The following is a 21,351-nucleotide window of genomic DNA, read 5'->3' on the forward strand; positions in this document are numbered from 1 at the left end:
ATAATAAGTAAAAAAAATGTGGAGAACATAATAATTATAAAAATATCACGTGGCTATTATGATTGCATGTTACACAGTTACTTCCAAACATGAATTTGCATGAATACGAATTTTAACGAATTAACTAACGCAATTTGCTTTCAAACTTCAAACCAATCATGATCGATTTAGGACAAGTGTATAGTCCTGGATAACCCTGATATTCGCACAAGGATTTTAATTTGCAATGTTGCCAGATGTTAAAAGTTATACGTATGTTTGAAAAATATAAGTTTATCACAAGTTAACCTAATATTTCTGTGCTGACTCAAGTTAATTTTTTTTAAATATTTTCAACTGTTATAATTTAAAAAATATAATATGAGGAGCCTTTTATAAACATCTTTCATTTTAAAGTTATTTTGAGTAGAAAAATAGAAAATAAAGCAATATGTCATTATTTATCAATATAAAACCAGTACACTACACTACTATACGCATCAAGCCAGTTTGTAAAATATACACGTATACATTCATGGCTGTATTTCTGTAACATTTTATATTGTCCTTTATTTAGTATGATTAACATAAAATCTTCTTTCTTTAAAGTAGAGTAGGTACCCAAAAAAAGATTGTAGCTTATGTAACATATACCTTGTATTTTTGACCTCATCTACCCATGCTTCAACACTTGTAGCGTCATTTTTATTTTGTACATGTAGAATTCAATTAGTTTGCTTCCTGAATATTTTATAGATATTTGTGAGCCAATAAATCTAGTCTTTTCAAATTATCATTTATTATAATATAACATAATCTATTACAAGTTTAGTAGCTAGTTTGGCTACAATCATATTTTTATCTTATTTTAATAACTCTCACATTTCATCATTGATACACTGTTATAAATACCTAATGGATTACGCTCAAATTTTGAAATAGAAATATTATTACCAAAATAGAAACCCCTAACCTTAAAAATCTTCAAGCGATCTAAACTTCAATGTTTCTTGTTCAGTTTTGGTACTATGGATTGACAGATTTACTGAATCTAGTCTTTTCAAATTATCATTTATTATAATATAACATAATCCATTACAAGTTTAGTAGCTAGTTTGGGTGCAATCATATTTTTATCTGATTTTAATAACTTTCACATTTTACCTTTGATGCACTGTTATAAATACCTAATGGATTACGCTCAAATTTAGAAATAGAAATATTATTACCAAAATAGAAACCCCTAACGTTAAAAATCTTCAAGCGATCTAAACTTCGATGTTTCTTGTTCAATATTGGTACTGTGGATTGACTGTATGAATTGCAACACGCCTGGATGGAATGTACTCATATGTCTGTTCAGATTGAAATTATTATAATAGCTTTTTTGGCAATATTAACAAATCGATGGTCAAATCCAAAATAGCTGTTTTAGTTCGTTCGATTCTACCTCTCAATTGCTTCTAAATGATAGTGTCGCAAAATCGGGCGAAAGCTACCGAAGTTTAACGAATACCAGTTAGGAGTCTCCAGAAATAGCCACTACTAATTAACATAACAAATTGATTATTTACACCAACTGTAAACAGAAACATAAAACATGTTCATTCTCAATATTCAAGGACGTTATGTTTCAAGCTTCTGCCGCGTGCGTTTAGTTTGGACACACATATAATGTTACAAATAAGTCAAATACCGAATAACTAGACGAATCAAGGAAAAAAATCTTATTTCAAAAACAAACAACATTCCGATTTGCAAACGATTTCCATTTGAAAACACACGAGCGTCGGTCTTGTGACGTTGACCGTCATTCTCGTCAGGCGAGACGTAAAAAAAGTTAATTTCTGACCGTGTTTATATAATGACATCAATTCTAATTTTAGAACACTCGTCCGTTCGAAAACGATGTGATTCCGAACTGCAATTTTATTTTATGGGTGTTAATTATATTTATGAGAAAAATAAAGAATAACCCATTTGGGGAACATACAATAACCAACCTCATTAAGCCAATTGGGTAAATATAATTAGTGCGATTAAATATTTTAGCATTTATATCATGTACGATGGATCGTCAATAAAATTCGTGAAGTAGAAAAATATTTTTCCTTTATATATCTCCATGGTGTGTATGCATCCAGTAAAAATCGACAGGAGAGTTTTATTTGCAAGTTTCAAATGTTTTAAAATCCTCCTTCAACAGGGATATATGATTCTTCCAGGTTCCTAATAAAAAATATAAAACGTCCATCTAATCACAACTCTGTAACTTTTAATACAGCACAAAAAGAATATATTGAGTTCAATTCTATAATACCATATCGATACAAATATATCTACTAAGGACTTTGAGCTCTCAAACGGGAAACTACATAAGATATATCGTCAAAATTAATAAAGCTAAATATCTGAAATAATGTATTTATCGCTCAAACAATTGAAAATATTTTATTAGAAAATCACTAAATAGAAATAGTTTTTAAATGACGGTTACCCACCTAATGGATCATTGATATCTCTGTGACACAACATTTTGCTGTGTTTATATACAGAGAGAATGGACAAAATAATATGAATTCCGTGCAATACATCTTATAGCATGTTCGTGTAAATAAATTACATGTCAGGTCTTTTAGGTTTTATTTCAGCGTGTTGTATTATACACTTTGTTGCTCTGAGACAGTTAATGATTGTTTAAAGTTTCACGACCGACAATCTACGGTAATGACAGCGTACACAAAATATAGTAAAATATCATTGGCAAAGACAAATAGTCGACGAAAGTTAACTGACAGGGACTGGCGAACATTAAAAAGGATTGTGGCGAGAAAAAATAAAACTAACACCGCAAAAGTGGAAACAAAACTCAAAACTTACCTGAGTAATACTGTTTCGATAAGAAAAAGTACTGCGGTAGCTCCACAAAGCTAATATTTATGGAAGGGCTGCGGCTACCAAACACTTTATAATGAAAGTCAACACTAAGCTGATCATTAAACCTGGTTGTTTACATTTTTTCTTACAAATGGCCTGGTTTATTTATGGAGATCACCAAAGGAAATTTACGATCCAGACTGTCTGATTACAAGCATGAGGATTGCTAAAGTCAAGCATGGGGCTATGATTTGGCCGTCAATATAGTAGTATTTAGCAAATCTAATAGTTTCCAAATCGAAAAGAACAATGGAACCAAACCAAACCTTCAAACAATTATGATACCGGTATTGACTTAAGCATCCATAATCAAACACCACACAATCGTCCATGAAGCCTTCCTTTTTGGATGTAAAATACGAACGCACTAAAAATAATCTACAATCTTTATTTTTAACGTGCAGTTTAGTACCAATATCCGCCCCAAAAATGCGTTCTTATACTTCTTTATAACTAGTCCCTTCCATTTCAGACCAACATTAAGCTACTGATTAATTACAAATAATAAACAAGACATCAAAATATATTAATTAAAATGTGTTATTTTAAGCATACTCTCTCCTTTATATAAACAATGCAAAAGTTATGGGAATATTTTGAATGCTTCCCATTCATACAGAAAGTCCGGTGAGATTTATTTTTTCTGATATGCTTTGAAGACATCGCTATAATGATTAATACTAGAAATCATTCTATTGATTCATAATAACTTGACCATTTTAAATGGAAATTCAACTTTATATATACTTCAAAAAGTTTTTTCAAAGACTGAATAGAGAAATACTGGAAATAAAAAACAAACCCATAAATGACTATCTCAGAAATTTAACAGATGATAAAGAAACTGATTACTCACTCTGGAAAGCCACAAAATATCTAAAACGCTCATGTCTACACAGTCCACCTATAAGAGACCTATGTGGGAATTGGGCACATGACAATCACCAAAAAGCAGAAGCATTTACTGAATATCTAGAAAAAACTTTCAAACCAAACGAAACTAATATTGAACATAATTTGCCGGACATAGAAGCTGAGAATTCCATGATTGAGTTAGTCACGCCGAAAGAGTTAACCAAAGTTATTAAAACTGACATTAACCCCAGTAAATCACTAGGCTACGATTTAACAACAGGAGAATAACTGCAAAAACTACCAAGAAAGGAAATTATAAAACTCACCAACTTGATCAATACAGCATTTAGATTAAAACATGTCCCAAGCATTTGAAAGATGGCGGAAATTATAATGATCCCAAAACCTGGGAAGTCACCAAACGAAATAAAATCTTATAAACCTATATCACTGCTGCCAGTAATATCTAAGGTTTTTGAAAAACTCCTGTTGAAAAGAATAAAACCGATCATAGAGAGAAAAAAAACCTAATACCAACACACCAGTTTGGATTTATTAACAAGCACTCAACAATTGACCAGGTCCACAGAATAACAGATGTTATTGAAAAAGCCTACGAAAGTCAAAAAGTATGCTCAACTATATTCTTAGATGTAGCACAAGCCTTCGATAAGGTTTGGCATGAAGGCCTTGTTCATAAACTACAGAAAATGCTACCAAAACAACACACTGAACTGTTAAAATCATACATTACAACCAGAATGTTTAGAGTCAAACAAGAAGAAGCTTACTCTATAATAAAAGAAGCTAAAGCAGGTGTACCACAAGGAAGTGTACTGGGACCAATGCTTTATCTACTTTACACTTGTGATATACCATAAATGGAAAATATCACGATGGCTACATTTGCTGATAATACTGCTATTATAGCTGTCGAAGACAATAATGAAGAAGCCTCACGAAAATTACAACAGGCAAGTGACAATATAAATAATTGGACACAAGCTTGGAAAATAAGAATTGATGAAAGTAAATCTGTACATGTGCAGTTCACCTATAAACAGACCGTACAAGCACCAATAACATTAAATAACACTATCATTCCATATAGCAACAACCCTAAATATCTCGGAATGAATGTCGATGCAAAACTTCGCTGGAAGGAACATATAAAGAAGAAAAGAGAAGCACTAGAATTTAAATATAGAAAAATGAACTGGCTAATTGGAAGAAAATCACAATAATCATTATATAATAAATTGCTATTATATAAGCAAATATTGAAACCAATATGGACAAACGGAGTTCAATTATGGGGATGTTCCGCAAACAGTAACATAAATAAAATACAAATTTTTCAGAACAGAGTACTGAGAGGTATTGTGGGTGCACCCAAATACTATAGGACTGATTACCTACATCGAGACCTTCAGATACCCACAGTCAATCAAGAAATCAAGAGAATTGCAAGGGGGCATGAGGAAAGACTCCATTCTCATATGAATACTGAAATATTGCAACTCTTGGATATCACCAGAACAGGACACAGACTCAAAAACTATTAGTTTTCTTAATCTCTGAAAAATTCACTTAATGGTGTTAAGCTGCATTCAAAAGAAGCTTGCGAAAATTTTGGGTCAGAGATATTAGAATTTCTATAATTACAAAATTATAGTTTTACCAAAAATGTATATAGATAAATTATCTTTCAAAAATATGAAGAAAAGAAAATTAGTTTTTTACCTACTATAATTAACGACAACAAAATTAAAAACATAATAACCCCCCGACTTTTTAATATGATTAATATATCGGTTATAAATCAATTTAATATCATTCATATATTTAACAAATTCACATTCCCAAGAAATGCTTTTGAATTTGGCACAAAATAAATTATTAAAACAGTAAAATTAACGGGACCATTTAGAAAGCCAAGAATAACCTAAAAATGACCATTATAGTTAAAAAATGTCTTATTAAAATGAATTTATTGTTTCCAACTAATTTAATAAGGACCACTGGTATGTCTTTAAGCTGAAATTAGTAGTTCGTTATGATCTTCATTTAAAATTATATTAAATCAATTTCTTACTATTATGTTAATTAACTAAAATAATTTTGAATTATATTGTAATTGACGAAAATAAATATTTTTCAGATGCACTATGCTTAGGCTCTTCTTAATTTAGCTAACATAGTAATTATGTATTAATAAGTTAATTTAAAATAAATGAATAAAAACAACAACTTTTAGGCAATATTCGTTATGCAGATATTCTTCAACAATTCGGTGCATGATCATTGCTTCCATGACCGTAGAACATGGTAAACACACAACAAAAGTTGTTTTACTAAGACATTATTTGAAATATATCCACATAATTCTCAAATAATTTCAGGATAGGTTGCTCATGTAGAGAACGATACTAAGGGCTTATATTTATTCTAATATAAACCAAACTTCTATCCCTAGATGTCCTGCTCATACAGTCTTAACATTATCATATTATCTAGTTCCTCTGAATATACACAGCTGTATCAGTCGCGCGATTTAACTACTCCCTCCTCCAAAGAAGCGACCAAAAGGATACACTTCGTCGTTAGCCCGTCTGAACACTTTATAGTTGTAAAAAGATTAAAAGAAAGATCACCGGTACCTTCGTCTACTAGTTTGATTTTTTTATATTAAGCCATTTATCGAATTCTTCAGCAAATTTAAGAAATATTTGCGTATTCACTAGCGCACATTAGCTTCTCTAAAAAGGTGATTCAACCACTAAGTAATTCCGAATTATCTCCAATAAAAAAATGAAATCCGACATATACACCCCAGACAGAGTTACTTTCGAACAAGCGCTCCAACAGGCAGAACAATGGCAAGAACCCAATTTCAAGGGTCGAGAATACCACAACAATTAGAAAAAAATCCTTAAATCTTCCATCATAAGCCTACAATAACCAAAACTCCATCACTGAGACTTTCACCAGAAAAAATATCTAGCAACCTTCCCTCTCATAAAAAACTATCTTTCCTCCACATATTTCTATGATATATATATATATATATATATATATATATATATATATATATATATATATATATATATATATTATATATATACCCCTCTACGAAAAACAGTTCTATAAACCAGGAAGTTTATTCAAAATATTATTGAAATCACATGTATACTCTTCTGTTATTCTTCCTCTATCAACATTAAAAAATTATTTATAGCTACTTGAGTACTGTTTTCAGTACTGTTATCCTATCGTTCATATAATATTTAATAGTTTACTTAAAGAATTATAAATAAAAATATTATCAAATATGAAACATCATGGCTATTAATATCGATACAGATTTATAAATAGGTTGTGATAATAACCTGTAGTGAATAAATAAATTTTTCGCATCTAAATCTTACTTATAATATGTCTCACTATACCTACATACTAATTAAAATTCACAAATGCCATATTTGTTACCGGAAAGGCTTCAATTTCTCGATCGAAACGTTTCGACAGTTGGTTCGACTGTTATCATAATTTATTCCTAATAGTATTTTCGTGCTGGCAATTATGTAATAGTTGAGTTTCAAGGCTTGCGATGGGTTTAATTTCCGGATATACGCTGTGGTTTTTAGTATTTTTTTCTTCGACTAGTATTTAATAAGATCCAATTAAAGATGAATTAGTAGATCTAGTGGCTAGAGAACAACTATGTTGTATGTTCGACTGTGCAAAGTTAATAGGGGATCATCAATGTATGTCGTAAATTCTAAAAATAGTTTCTCTTTCTTCTTGGTATTGTATTTTCCAGGTTATTTGATATCAATGTATAGGATGTAGTAATAAGATTTTAGAGTTTTTTTGTAGTTTGAAGCTTCGTGCAGAAAAATTCATAGATAATATTTTAATGGAAGTATTATCTTTCATACAAAATAATGCTCGGCAAGTTATCAATCAAAAAAACAGTAGTCTTGAACGAAAGATTTCATAAATATGACGAGTGAGGTACGGTTTTCACTTTAAGACTTTCGAAACATTTTGACAAAAGCAATACTTTGAAGTCATGATGATACCAAAACCTGGTAAAAAACTAAGTGAAGTTGAATCATATCACCCTATTTCTTTATTGAGAAATTGTAAAAGACCTTAGACCTATGCTCGACCAAAGAAAGCTCATGCTATCTCACCAGTTTGGTTTCAGAAATTCCCACTCAACAATTGACCAAGTACATCGAATTACAAATATAATTGAAATATATCTAGGGAATAAAGGTGTGTGCTGCTGTCTTTTTTGATGTTGCACAGACTTGATACAGAGTATGGTATGAAAGCTTTCTATATAAAATAAAGTCACTTATCCCTAAGCATTTCTACCTTATGTTAAAATCATATTTGAGTAATCCATACTTTCCTGTTAAACATTTTAACAAGGCCCCACTACTATTGGGGCCAGTGTCTTATCTCCTTTACATCAGTGATCTCCCAAAAACATTATATAGCACAACTGATATTTTTGCCTTCACAAATAGAAAGACCATGTCGCAATGTGTCTTTATTAATGACATGCAACTTCTATATATCAACACAGCAAAATACCTTGGCATGGCCCTGGATATCAAGCTCACAAGGAAGGAGGTCATGAAAATCGAATGAAGAAACGCGATAAACAACATAAAGTTTAGAGAAATGTATGTTACTTGCTCGAAATTCCCAGCTATCAACTCACAACAAGCTTATTTTATATCAGCAGATACTGAGATCAGTATGAACTTCAGCAGGAATTCAGTTGTAGCGCTGCGCCAGTGACTACAACCCAGTGTCCAAGTACCTCAGAGGTTCCAAAATAACACTATCAGAAGATTTTCCGATGCCTATCAAAGAATATTCCAGAATCACGTCAACGGGGAAGCCTCCAGACTTCACTAAATATGTAGAGAATGAAAGCAGAGAGAAGGAAAAGCAGCTTAGCCGATTTAGCTTAATACTTCAGCGGTATTTATTTATCCGAAATACTCCTGCACTAGCTCTATGCAATAGGGATTTTGTTAATATTTATTATAGGCAAACCGTCAGTTGTTATTACTTTGGTCTTTTCTTACAGTGCAATTTATATCACGGAGAATGCGAAAAGACTCAACGTCTGTATCATCGAAAATAACGCTATCATCAGATTGGTCAAGGGGTTCGTAGCATCATGTTGAACAAGTCTTTTTTATGTCGAAAATCAGGGGAGAGATGACATCTACTTGGCATCATTTCGCGCTCGCGCTTAGTTAATGAAACTAACACAAGATCTCTGAAGAAGCTTCTAAATGCATTCAGAATATTTTAAAATGAATGTTTAATTAACAGTTTTTTGTTAATTTGTGTCAATTTATCAAGAAAAGATCAGATGATTTTAAACCGCAGACAGTTGGGTGGAGGAAGTGTTACATGCTGAGCTACTATAAGTTTTGAATGAAAGACATAAACAAAAATTATTTCTAGAAAATAGTATAAATTATATTAAATCACACAAATTTTCGGTAAGAAATATATGTTTCATCAAGAGAATGCTGCCGCTTATAGTATTAAACTCTATTTTTTAATTTTGTTTAGTCTTTGTTAAAAGCTATTTTTCATAATACAACATTCAAATTTTAAAATGGTTAGCTTGCTCGCTTAATTTTAATATTATTGAAAATTTTTAGAGTAAGGTAATACGTATTATGTACTCAAATGGTAAATGATTTAACAATGTTAAGCAACTAAAAATGGTATCCAACACAAGTAGAAAAAGTTAGATCCAGATTATGTTAAAAACCTACATGAAACGTTGGCGAAGAGACTGATTGAAAATATAAAAAATAAAGAAATAGCTATGGTATAGTTTTGTCGCATTATTGGAACGGCACTATTTTGCACCGAACTTTTAAGTAAACAATGGTTGTCTCTTGATAATGTTTATATAAATACCATGACTAACTGTCTTTATTCGTAAAATCTAAAAGCTAAAAATGAATTTTTATTGAGAGTTGTATTGAAAATTTTCTAATATACTAAAGTCTTGTCGCGTAGCGTAGGTTTTGTCGTTGATGATGTATCTCTATAATAACTTTCTTGATGTTCTTCTAAACTTTGTAGAATTTGTATAATAAAAAAATAGGAATTAAAATATTGATCAATATAACAAAAACAATAATGTTCTTTCTGTTTCTAACAATTTTATATTTGCCTTTTCAAATGGAAATTATTTACAAATGGGGTAGATAAAATAAGATCAATTTCTTTTTTCTGTAATTCTCCAATTGTGAAGGAATAACAATGGCTACTCTTGCTAACAATACTAGCTACAGGCATCAATATTGAAACAACTGTAAACAGAGTATAAATAGCTGTCAATAACGTTACGGAGTAGACGTTACGGAAGTATTGGCGAATATCATTGGATTTCACATAAAAAATAGATTACTCATCATTAACAATTAGTTCGAGAGTAATTTCGTATAGGAATACACCAGAACACTTACACTGGGCATAACAATGGAGGTTAAGTAAGTGGGAACAGCATGTTGAAAAGAAATGAACAGAACTTTTTATATGACCTAAAAATTGTGATGGTCAAGTATAATAATGATGATCAGTACTATCCAAACTTACAATATAAAGTTATTCTTAGCATTGTCAATTAACCATGGTACAAACGGTCAGTAAAGAAGTTAAATGTGTGAACATAAAAATTTCTAGTACTACAACTGTACCAGTACCAGTACATGCATCAAAAGGTAAAAAAGTTTGTGTCGGAAATCTTAGACCTAGGCTTTAAGAACAACCTAAAGTAGTTACAATACGTTTGCTATGTGCTTTTACTGTAAAAAAATATTCGTAAAAACTATCTGAAACGACACCGATTAGAATACAGTAAGGATGCGCCTTAAAATACAACAATGTCGCTTGAAAAATCACAAATTTAATTTAATCAAATAGTATTTTGAAGGGAATACTGATGTGGTTTATCATGTTTGAGATTATTCAAAGCACACCACAAAAAACTTAAATAAACCGATTATATAACGTCAGTTTAGCGTAACATATAGAAAAATAACGCAACATAGTATTTTACTTACCTATATTTACAAGTTTGACTCCATCTTGTTATTAAACTCTATTTTTTAATTTTGTTTAGCCTTTGTTAAAAGCTATTTTTCATAATACAACATTCAAATTTTAAAATGGTTAGCTTGCTCGCTTAATTTTAATATTATTGAAAATTTTTAGAGTAAGGTAATACGTGTTATGTACTCAAATGGTAAATGATTTAACAATGTTAAGCAACTAAAAATGGTATCCAACATAAGTAGAAAAAGTTAGATCCAGATTATGTTAAAAACCTACATGAAACGTTGGCGAAGAGACGACATGATTGAAAATATAAAAAATAAAGAAATAGCCTAGCTATGTATAGTTTTGTCGCATTATTGGAACGGCACTATTTTGCACCGAACTTTTAAGTAAACAATGGTTGTCTCTTGATAATGTTTATATAAATACCATGACTAACTGTCTTTATTCGTAAAATCTAAAAGCTAAAAATGAATTTTTATTGAGAGTTGTATTGAAAATTTTCTAATATACTAAAGTCTTGTCGCGTAGCGTAGGTTTTGTCGTTGATAATGTATCTCTATAATAACTTTCTTGATGTTCTTCTAAACTTTGTAGAATTTTGTATAATAAAAAAATAGGAATTAAAATATTGATCAATATAACAAAAACAATAATGTTCTTTCTGTTTCTAACAATTTTATATTTGCCTTTTCAAATGGAAATTATTTACAAATGGGGTAGATAAAATAAGATCAATTTTTTTTCTGTAATTCTCCAATTGTGAAGGAATAACAATGGCTACTCTTGCTAACAATACTAGCTACAGGCATCAATATTGAAACAACTGTAAACAGAGTATAAATAGCTGTCAATAACGTTACGGAGTAGACGTTACGGAAGTATTGGCGAATATCATTGGATTTCACATAAAAAATAGATTACTCATCATTAACAATTAGTTCGAGAGTAATTTCGTATAGAAATACACCAGAACACTTACACTGGGCATAACAATGGAGGTTAAGTAAGTGGGAACAGCATGTTGAAAAGAAATGAACAGAACTTTTTATATGACCTAAAAATTGTGATGGTCAAGTATAATAATGATGATCAGTACTATCCAAACTTACAATATAAAGTTATTCTTAGCATTGTGAATTAACCATGGTACAAACGGTCAGTAAAGAAGTTAAATGTGTGAACATAAAAATTTCTAGTACTACAACTGTACCAGTACCAGTACATGCATCAAAAGGTAAAAAAGTTTGTGTCGGAAATCTTAGACCTAGGCTTTAAGAACAACCTGAAGTAGTTACAATACGTTTGCTATGTGCTTTTAATGTAAAAAAATATTCGTAAAAATATCTGAAACGACACCGATTAGAATACAGTAAGGATGCGCCTTAAAATACAACAATGTCGCTTGAAAAATCACAAATTTAATTTAATCAAATAGTATTTTGAAGGGAATACTGATGTGGTTTATCATATTTGAGATTATTCAAAGCACACCACAAAAAACTTAAATAAACCGATTATATAACGTCTGTTTCGCGTAACATATAGAAAAATAACGCAAAATAGTATTTTACTTACCTATATTTACAAGTTTGACTCCATCTTGTTCGATGGCATTTAAAGCAGCAGTCACGTTCTCTAGGTAATGATGTTGATTCGCTGGTCGTTTATTCCATGCCGGTTTTATCGGTCGTTTTTGTAAAGCTTCGACTAGGGCACACAATCTGACTCCGGTACAGAGATCCTGAAATGATATTTATATCCATTATAATTGTATCGTGGAAGATAACATTTAATTTAAAATGTGCATTGAAGAGAATATATATTTAAAAATTAATTGATGATTAGTGATCTGTTGTGCTTGTATCGATAGCAAGTAATCATTGTATGTATTTCCTAAACTAAAATTAATCTATCTTATATACTATAAATGATCGTGTGGTTTGATTCCCTTCAATATTTTTCTGCTCGTTGTCTAGTAGCTATATTGCTTCCATGTCGCTAAAACCACGTACCTTAAATAACTTCGTCGATTTATTTGATTTTGCAGTCATCGTGCAGTCCTTCGTTAATTTTGTATTGATAAGCATTGGCAATTAATGTAAGATTTTTTTGCAACATTAGATTACTAGTCGGTTTGGTGCCTTATTATAACCTCATATTTTCGGCCCATAAGCCCAAATAGGCTTTGTAGTTGACTGACAAACCAATACCTAACATCAAAAATTGGGAGTATCTTCCCACTAATCAGTATTGCTCTTATGGTCGTGGTACAGCCTGGTCTGTTCAGCTTTTTGTCTAACATAAGGTTTCCAATTTACCATAAAAACATACTAACAGCTAGTTTTAATATGGCTGCCATCTGCTTTTAAAGTAGGCTATTGAAACTTGAAAGCACTTGGAAGTAGGAATTTTAATTTTTCAAAAATGTGAAGAAAAAGGTTGCAATCAAAAGAATGGACTGAAATCGTTGTCATTGCTATTTAAATAGCATCCCTAAAGATAGTTGGCTGAACATTCCTAAACTGTGTAAATAGGAAGTATTTAAGTATATTACTGTGAGTGTTAATAACAATTTTTTTATTAATCTCTTAGAACGACGTCAATAATCTACCCGTGGGCAATAAACTACAAAAATTAACTTATATACTCATCACCATAAATACCGCACAATTTTTTACGAACTTAGTTTAATATCTAAAATGTCCTACGAAGTATTACCTTTCAAATGCGCTATAGTATGGCTTCATTGAACAAGTATTACTAAAATATTCTACCTTAAAATCATCTGTTCGGAAAACGCGAAATGATATTTTCACCAACCTAATATAATGTAGATAAAAGTAATAAAAAGCTACATATAAAGGCTACTGGTGATATCTCAAATCGTATTTCACTTTCCATCTACAAAAATGCATCATAGTCTATGTCAAACAGAGTATTTTAATATACTAGTTTGTTCAGTAAGTTCGTGATGCACAAAGGAAGCATTAGAATTAAAAATTCAAAAAAAAACGAAAAACAACAAAAACAAATATATAGTGTGAGAAATGTTGTTGTGAAATGTGATGAAATATTAAAGCCGGCTTCTTGTTTAAAAATATCGACCAATAAAGTGTTAACTATGTTTATTACCTTAGCGTTTAATTCAAATTAGATGAAACATTCCTAAAAATAATATAGAAGAAAAAATCATTTTCCATTACGATGATAATACACCTGCTCAAAATATAACTTATTTAATTTAATTTGTCTGCTCTTTATCTGTAGTTTAATTATCAGCTCATTTTTATCAAATGAACAATTGTTAATTTTTTTTTTATTAATCCCCTAGAACTTCAACAATCTGCCCGTAGGCAGTAAGTATTATAATACGATTTCCGTTATATGATATAACGATCATGACATGTAGGAGATCACTTCAGCAAGTGATCTACTGTACAACTTATAATCTAAATCTTATTCTAGATACTATTCTAACTTATTTTAAAGTCTCTCCTAACTTATTCTAAAAACTATTTCAGCTTATTCTAGATATTATTAAATCTCACTCTATGTGTCTATAATTAGTTCGTATGGTACTTTACATTTGACCTACGCACTTCACTGTCATCGCGCACATTTAACTGTTTGACGAGTGCATTGGGATGCACTAATAGTTATTCAGACTACTTCGCACTAACAGGTCTATTGAAAAGTCCCCGGCCTGACACATAGATGGCGCTACTAGAATTAAATCCATATGTTTTTAGTTATCCCTAACCCTCAAAAGATGCGTGTAGAAGTGCTGCTTCACCAAGACAAAGCACCGTGTCGCAAGTCAGTGAAAATGATACCAAAAATCCATGAGTGGACTTCGAATTGCTTCCTCATCCACCATATTCTCCAGATCTGGCCCCCAGCGACTATTTCCTGTTCTCAGATCTCAAAAGAATGCTCGCTGGGAAAAATGTTCGTCGAATGAAGAGGTGATCGCCGAAACCGAGGCCTATTTTGAAGCAAAGGACAAATATCGTACTACAAAAATGGTATCGAAAAGTTGGAGGGTCGCTATAATCAGTGTATCACGCTTGAAGGGAATTAATTTGAATTAAAAAAAAAATTTGCAAAAAAAATGTGTTTTACTATGGTAGGCCTATTCAATAGGACTAGTAAGTAGTAGGACTTTTCAATTGATCTATTAACACTCCGAATCACACTCGTTATGGGTTTTATGGGACTATCGCGCTGAATCAGTTTCTTGGACACGTAATATGGGGAAAATTATTGAATTATGAATTCATAGTCAATATCCTCAGTGCTCATAGAAAGCATCCTTAAATATTTCTTTAGGTATTAGGAAATAATTTTTCTCACTTTTCAGACTATTTTTTGCCTTTTCTCGCTATTTTAATTTTCATTATAAATCAACATTTAAGCCATTCAGCTGATATATAAATTTCAATAATAAATTATTCTAGGAAAGACATCAGTCAAACTGAGTTTTCCTTTTTGAAACCATTCTGAAATTATCAACATACCCAGCATATTATAATATTTATTCTTAAAACTAATAATTTCAATTTAAATAAAAATATGTACTGTCATAATATATACGATTGTGCGCAATTATTGCTTTGATATATTATAAAATCCACTCTCTATGACTAAGTATTTGTTGATGCGTCAAAGGAAACGTACATGTAAATTGAGTTAATTAAAGATTTAGTTTGCTTCACTGAATAAGGCCGTGCTTGCGTGGTGCAATAATACGACGGTTCTTTGTTTTATAAGCAAAATGTTACGTATCGATGTTTAAGAAACCAATGTCTAAAGATCAAAATATCACAAAATTTAAACTAAAATATTTGTTTTGCCCTCTTTGCTTGAATGCCTTCTTGAAAAATATTTTTTATATGCAGCCAATATACTTCCTCGTTTAAAATTAATCAAATATTGATTTCAGAGGAAAGATTTATTATAAATTTGATTTATTATATTTTATGTTATGCATACAAATTTGAATTTCAAATCATTTTCCAACTTTCTGTGAACTGAAATTTCATTATATCAACATTAAGCATTTTTCAACAATTCATCATCATTACATTCATGAATTAAACCCTCTATGATATATATCTAGTGATTAAATATGATTAATTTTGTACCGAACAAGCTCCATTTACGGGAACTATTGATTTTACTTTTTATTACAAAAAAAACTGTAGCTGAAGCGCATAGAATGATAATAGAGAATTATGGTGACAAATGTGACAGTAAAATAACCTGCTGAGAATTGTTCCAACTGTTCACATTGTGTTCTCAGGTCAGCTCAAGATACATCTTCCAAACTCAGCAATAACTTGCTCACTCAATAAAAGTTTATACAACAGGCCCTTTCCCGTTAACTAAAAGTCTTAAAAAAGGTTCGAAAAGCAGCTACCAAATTAATAAAACTCTAGAAAATTTGAACGGCGTTTTTCATATATCACTGCTTGAATGCTAGAAGAAAACGGGATTTTTAGATTTCTTTCTTACTGGAAACGAAAATGTTTCTACATCCACGATGAAACAAAATATTTATAGCGCGATGGCCTTATTGTGTATATGATGAAATCTTGACTTAGATAAGACGAATTTGCCCGATAAATGGGCCAAGGTTATGGTAAACAGTATTTCCCTAAATAAATATGTAATAAAGCTTTCACATTGACAAAATAACAGAGGCTAATAGTGTAGAATTTGCACAATATTAAAATATTGACTATGACATATATTAATATCAGTATATTTTATCATACAGGCACCTGCATCATTAATTTTCTATTTATAATAGAAATAATGTGACCAAACAATAATGTGTAAATAGAAAGAATAACAGCAAATTATGAAACCATATATTTTAATAACCATCGACTTATATTAACCATTATGATATACATTTTCAACTTTATCTCTTAATCCCTCGGTAATGCAAATATCAGAAATTTACCATTGTCGCACAATAAATAGTAAAATACCTCCAATATACTTGATATAAAATATCATACGCCAGTGATTCTGACGTTGAGCGAAAATAAAATAAGAAAAGAAAGAAACCCAACCTTAACAAACAAGAGAACAGACTGAGAATGATTTACTGAAGAATTGAACAAACGAATTCAACTAAATGTACCCCTCAAGCCAAATGAACAATTAAATTTTGAAGCAGAAAAATTTGTAGTAGATATTCCGCGAGCTACTTGGAAGAATACTCCAGAAATTATGAGTAAAATTAAAGGAATTAATTATCCAAAAGAAGTAAAGGAAATTTTATCTGAAAAACGAAAATAACGAAAAAAATGGCAACAAAACAGAACACCTGAAAATAAATATAGTTTAAACAATATAACCCAAAGAGTGAAAAGGGAAATACTGGAAATTAAAAACAAATCCATAAATGACTATCTGAGACATTTAACAGATGATAAGGAAACTGATTATTCAGTCTGGAAAGTCACGAAATATCTAAAGCGCTCACGTCTACACAGTCCACCTAGAAGAGACCTATGTGGGAATTGGGCATGTAACAAGCAGCATTTGCATTCATTTGCAACAGCATTTGCTGAATATCTAGAAAAAACTTTCAAACCAAACGAAACTAATATTGAATATAATTTTCCGGACATAGAAGCTGAAAATTCGATAATTGAATTAGTCACGCCGAAAAAGTTAACCAAAGTTATTAAAACTGACATTAAACCCAGGAAATCACCAGGTTACGATTTAATAAGAGGACTATTACTGCAAAAACTACCAAGAAAAGGAATTACAAAGCTCACCAACTTGATCAATACAGCATTTAGATTAAAACATGTCCCAGACATTTAGAATATGGTGGAAATTGTAATGATCCTAAAACCTGGGAAGTTACCAAACGAAATAAAAGCTTATAGACCTATATCACTGCTGCCAGTAATATCTAAGGTTTTTGCAAAATTCCTGTTGAAAAGAATAAAACCGATTATAGAGAGAAAAAAACCTAATACCAACACACCAGTTTGGATTTATTAACAAGCACTCAACAATTGACCAGGTCCACAGAATAACAGATGTTATTGAAAAAGCCTACGAAAGTCAAAAAGTATGCGCAGCTATATGTAGCACAAGCCTTCGATAAGGTTTGGCATGAAGGCCTTGTTCATAAACCTTAAAAAATGTTACCAAAACAACACACCAAACTATTAAAATCGTACATTAGAACTAGAATGTTTAGAGTCAAACAAGAAGAAGCTTACTATAAAAGAAGCTAAAGCAGGTGTACCACAAGGAAGTGTACTGGGGCCAATGCTTTATCTACTCTACACTTGTGATATACCACAAATGGAGAATATTACGATGGCTACATTTGCTAATGATACTGCGATTATAGCTGTCGGAGATAATAGTGAAGAAGCCTCACGAAAATTACAACAGGCAAGTGACAATATAAATAAGTGAACACAAGCTTGGAAAATAAAAATTAACGAAAGTATATCTGTGCATGTGCAATTCACTTACAATCAGACTGTATAAGCACCAATAACATTAAATAATACTATCATTCCATATAGCAACAACGTTAAATATCTCGGAATGAATCTTAATGCAAAACTTCGCTGGAACATACAAAGAAGAAAAGAAAAGAACTGGACTTGAAATATAGGAAAATATACTGGCTAATTGGAAGAAAATCACAATTATCAGTACATAATAAATTGCTATTATATAAGCAAATACTGAAACCTATATGCACATACGGAGTTCAATTAAAGGGATGTTCTGCAAAGAGTAACATAAACAAAATACACATTTTTCAGAACAAAGTCCTGAGAGGTATTGTGGGTGCACCCAAATACTATAGGACTGATTACCTATATCGAGACCTTCAGATACCCACCCAGTGAAGAAATCAAGAGAATTGCAAGGGGCATGAGGGAAGACACTCATGAGAATATTAAAGTATTGCAGCTTTTAGGTACCACCAGAACAGGACACAAACTCACAAGAATCAAACCATCTGATTTTGTGTAATGTTGTGTAATGAGGTGCATATAATAAAAAAAATACAGTAGTGACATGTATAAACATTATTTCACTAGAGACTGAGATAGGGCCGATGGGCCCTCCTAGTTATATACCTAGATTTAAGTTATCATAAAGACAAATTGTAGGTTAGTCGGAAACGACTTGTTCAATGTAATAATTAAATAATAAAAAAGAAATACATCAAAACAGTTCATTGATAATAAAAGTGCCATTTAACAAGAAGCGTACAAGCCCATCTTTAGACCCGTTTATATTTATATAATTGAATATATTTGCAATAACTCCAATGCTGTTAGGCTTCTGTGACTCCAGATATCTGCCGCGAACTATATATGTATGCCTGATACATTTGCATTCCACGATTGGACCCAGTAAGTGGCTGCGATAAGGGTCCAGGAAATATTTTTACTTTCAACGTGTATAAGATTATATCACTTCTTCGTGTATCTGTCAGAGTGACATTTTCCTAGTAATCGCCACAATAACATCCGTTGCTATGTGTAAAATGTGTGTGTCTTATTGTTAATTCAAACAGTTTTAAGTTTCTATATAACCTTTTTAATCTTATATTATACAGATATACTCACGCACAATTGATAGGTTAGATATTTTAATGACTTTAATGATTTTAAAATAATGGCAAATTAATAGAAAGCATGTTTACTGTTTTTATTATAGTCAATCTTAAAAGTTAAATACTATAAAAAACATTAAAGTAAATGAGAAACGTTTCTAATTATTAATATTATTATTTAATATTTAACAATACAGAAAATAAAAGTCACAAATAGTAAATAATTATATTTTCATGCCAGAATGGTTACCTACCATTGAACAATGATATTTACCTGAGATAAATCAGCGATGCGTAAATCTTTCGGCAAGTGCTCATTGACCCAATTCCTGAACGTGTTGGCTTGTATTTCCACCCATACGTCTTCGTTGCCTTTTATCTGCATTCCACGTGCAGCGTGTCCTTCGGGACTCCTCGCCAGCAGTCCGCTGTGTGATATTTTTCCTTCCATTTTCGACATTCTGCAACAATAAGAATTAAAATTCAATAATCAAGTGCTTGCGTATAGTTTGATCAATGTTTACGAGTGTTGCCATTTCTTTACATAAAATATTGTGTTGGAACATACCATTAGTTCCTTTGAACTTTCAGACAGTTTAGAAGTTGATGAACTATAGAACTATAATCCGAGGTATTTCAAGGTAATGTTGAAAGATGTACAATTTTACAATATGTAATGACGGTTATGTTGGAATTACTGGATGTTGGATTTACTTTTTGATGAAAATATAGGGAAATATAGTTTATGATAACATGGATTGACATATTATTTGGTTCTACCCATTGGAAACTATTTTTCCCATCTTTCAGATAGTTTATAAATTTGAAACGTATTAGTAACATATATAAAACATCAAAAAAACGAAAAAAAAATCTGTTATATACATCACTAATATTTCAAGGTTATGTTTGCAGATGTGCAATTTCACAATATGTAATGACGGTTATGTTGGAGTTACTGGATGTTATATGTACTTTTTGATGGAAATATAGAGAAATATACTTTATAACATGGATTGACATATTTACTTCTACCCTTTGGAAACTGTTTTTCCCATCTTTCAGGCAGTTTATAAGTTTAGAAAGTATCAGTAACATATTTAAGATGTCAGAAAAACGAAAAAAACATCTATAATATGCATCACTAATATTTCAAGGTTATGTTGACAAATGTGCTATTTTACAATATGAAGTTTTGCATCAAACATTTTTTTAGGTTATTTACTAGTTATAGACTAATCCGGGAAAGTTATCCACATCGGCACCGAAGCGTAATATTCATGGCAAAAAAGTCATGCTCTGCGTATGGTGAGATCAGAAAGTACTTCAGGTATCTACCGACGTCAATTGAACACATTTAATGTGTATTTCCTTTCCTTCCTTTTTTCTATAATAGGTATTTTCTTGTTGGGAATTTCCCATTTTGAAATATTTACCGCCCTAATATGAAGAAATATGCAGATGAATCCAATCGATTGCCAATAGATTCACATGATGAGGCTAAGAACTCGGTAAATTTAAAAATTTGTCGTAAGTGATTTTCGAACAGGGTAATATAATCAGAGTTTAACAAAATCTGTTGAGCCAAAAATTGAAAACATGAACAAAGTTTGTCCACATCTTAGTAATCTGTAAAGATCTAAACACTGAAACTTAAATGATAATGTACAGCTCTCCCACCCTATTCATTAAAAGAATGTTCTTTGTAGCTCCCACTTTTTTCTATGCACGGCATATCGCATATCTAATATATCATAGTAATACGTTATCTTATGTGAATACATGTTAAATTTGCAAATTCGATATCGAAAATGACCGCATATATAAAATGGCTTAACGATAAAGCA

The 21,351-nt window shown here is 31.1% G+C and overlaps 1 protein-coding gene across 3 annotated transcripts in view; it reads right to left on the reverse strand.

Moving 5' to 3' along the window:
* jbug (filamin-type immunoglobulin domains fbug) overlaps window positions 1-21,351 on the reverse strand; it is a 112,553-nt gene that overhangs the window by 80,388 nt on the left and 10,814 nt on the right. For 2 of the 3 annotated variants that reach the window (XM_076414311.1, XM_076414312.1), the window contains exons 2-3: window positions 19,779-19,965; window positions 12,463-12,628 (exon numbers count right to left, since the gene is read on the reverse strand). In XM_076414311.1, the coding sequence (XP_076270426.1) occupies window positions 12,463-12,628; window positions 19,779-19,964 (352 nt within the window). In that variant the 5' untranslated portion in view covers window position 19,965. Of the gene's footprint in view, window positions 1-10,889; window positions 10,914-12,462; window positions 12,629-19,778; window positions 19,966-21,351 lie in introns of those variants that run through there. The other variant, XM_076414313.1, reaches the window with a different exon arrangement.

Source organism: Rhynchophorus ferrugineus, unplaced genomic scaffold (assembly GCF_030347505.1).
Source record: "Rhynchophorus ferrugineus isolate W39M unplaced genomic scaffold, kcgeb_rfMv2 rfM9, whole genome shotgun sequence".
Taxonomy (NCBI): Eukaryota; Metazoa; Arthropoda; class Insecta; order Coleoptera; family Curculionidae; genus Rhynchophorus; species Rhynchophorus ferrugineus.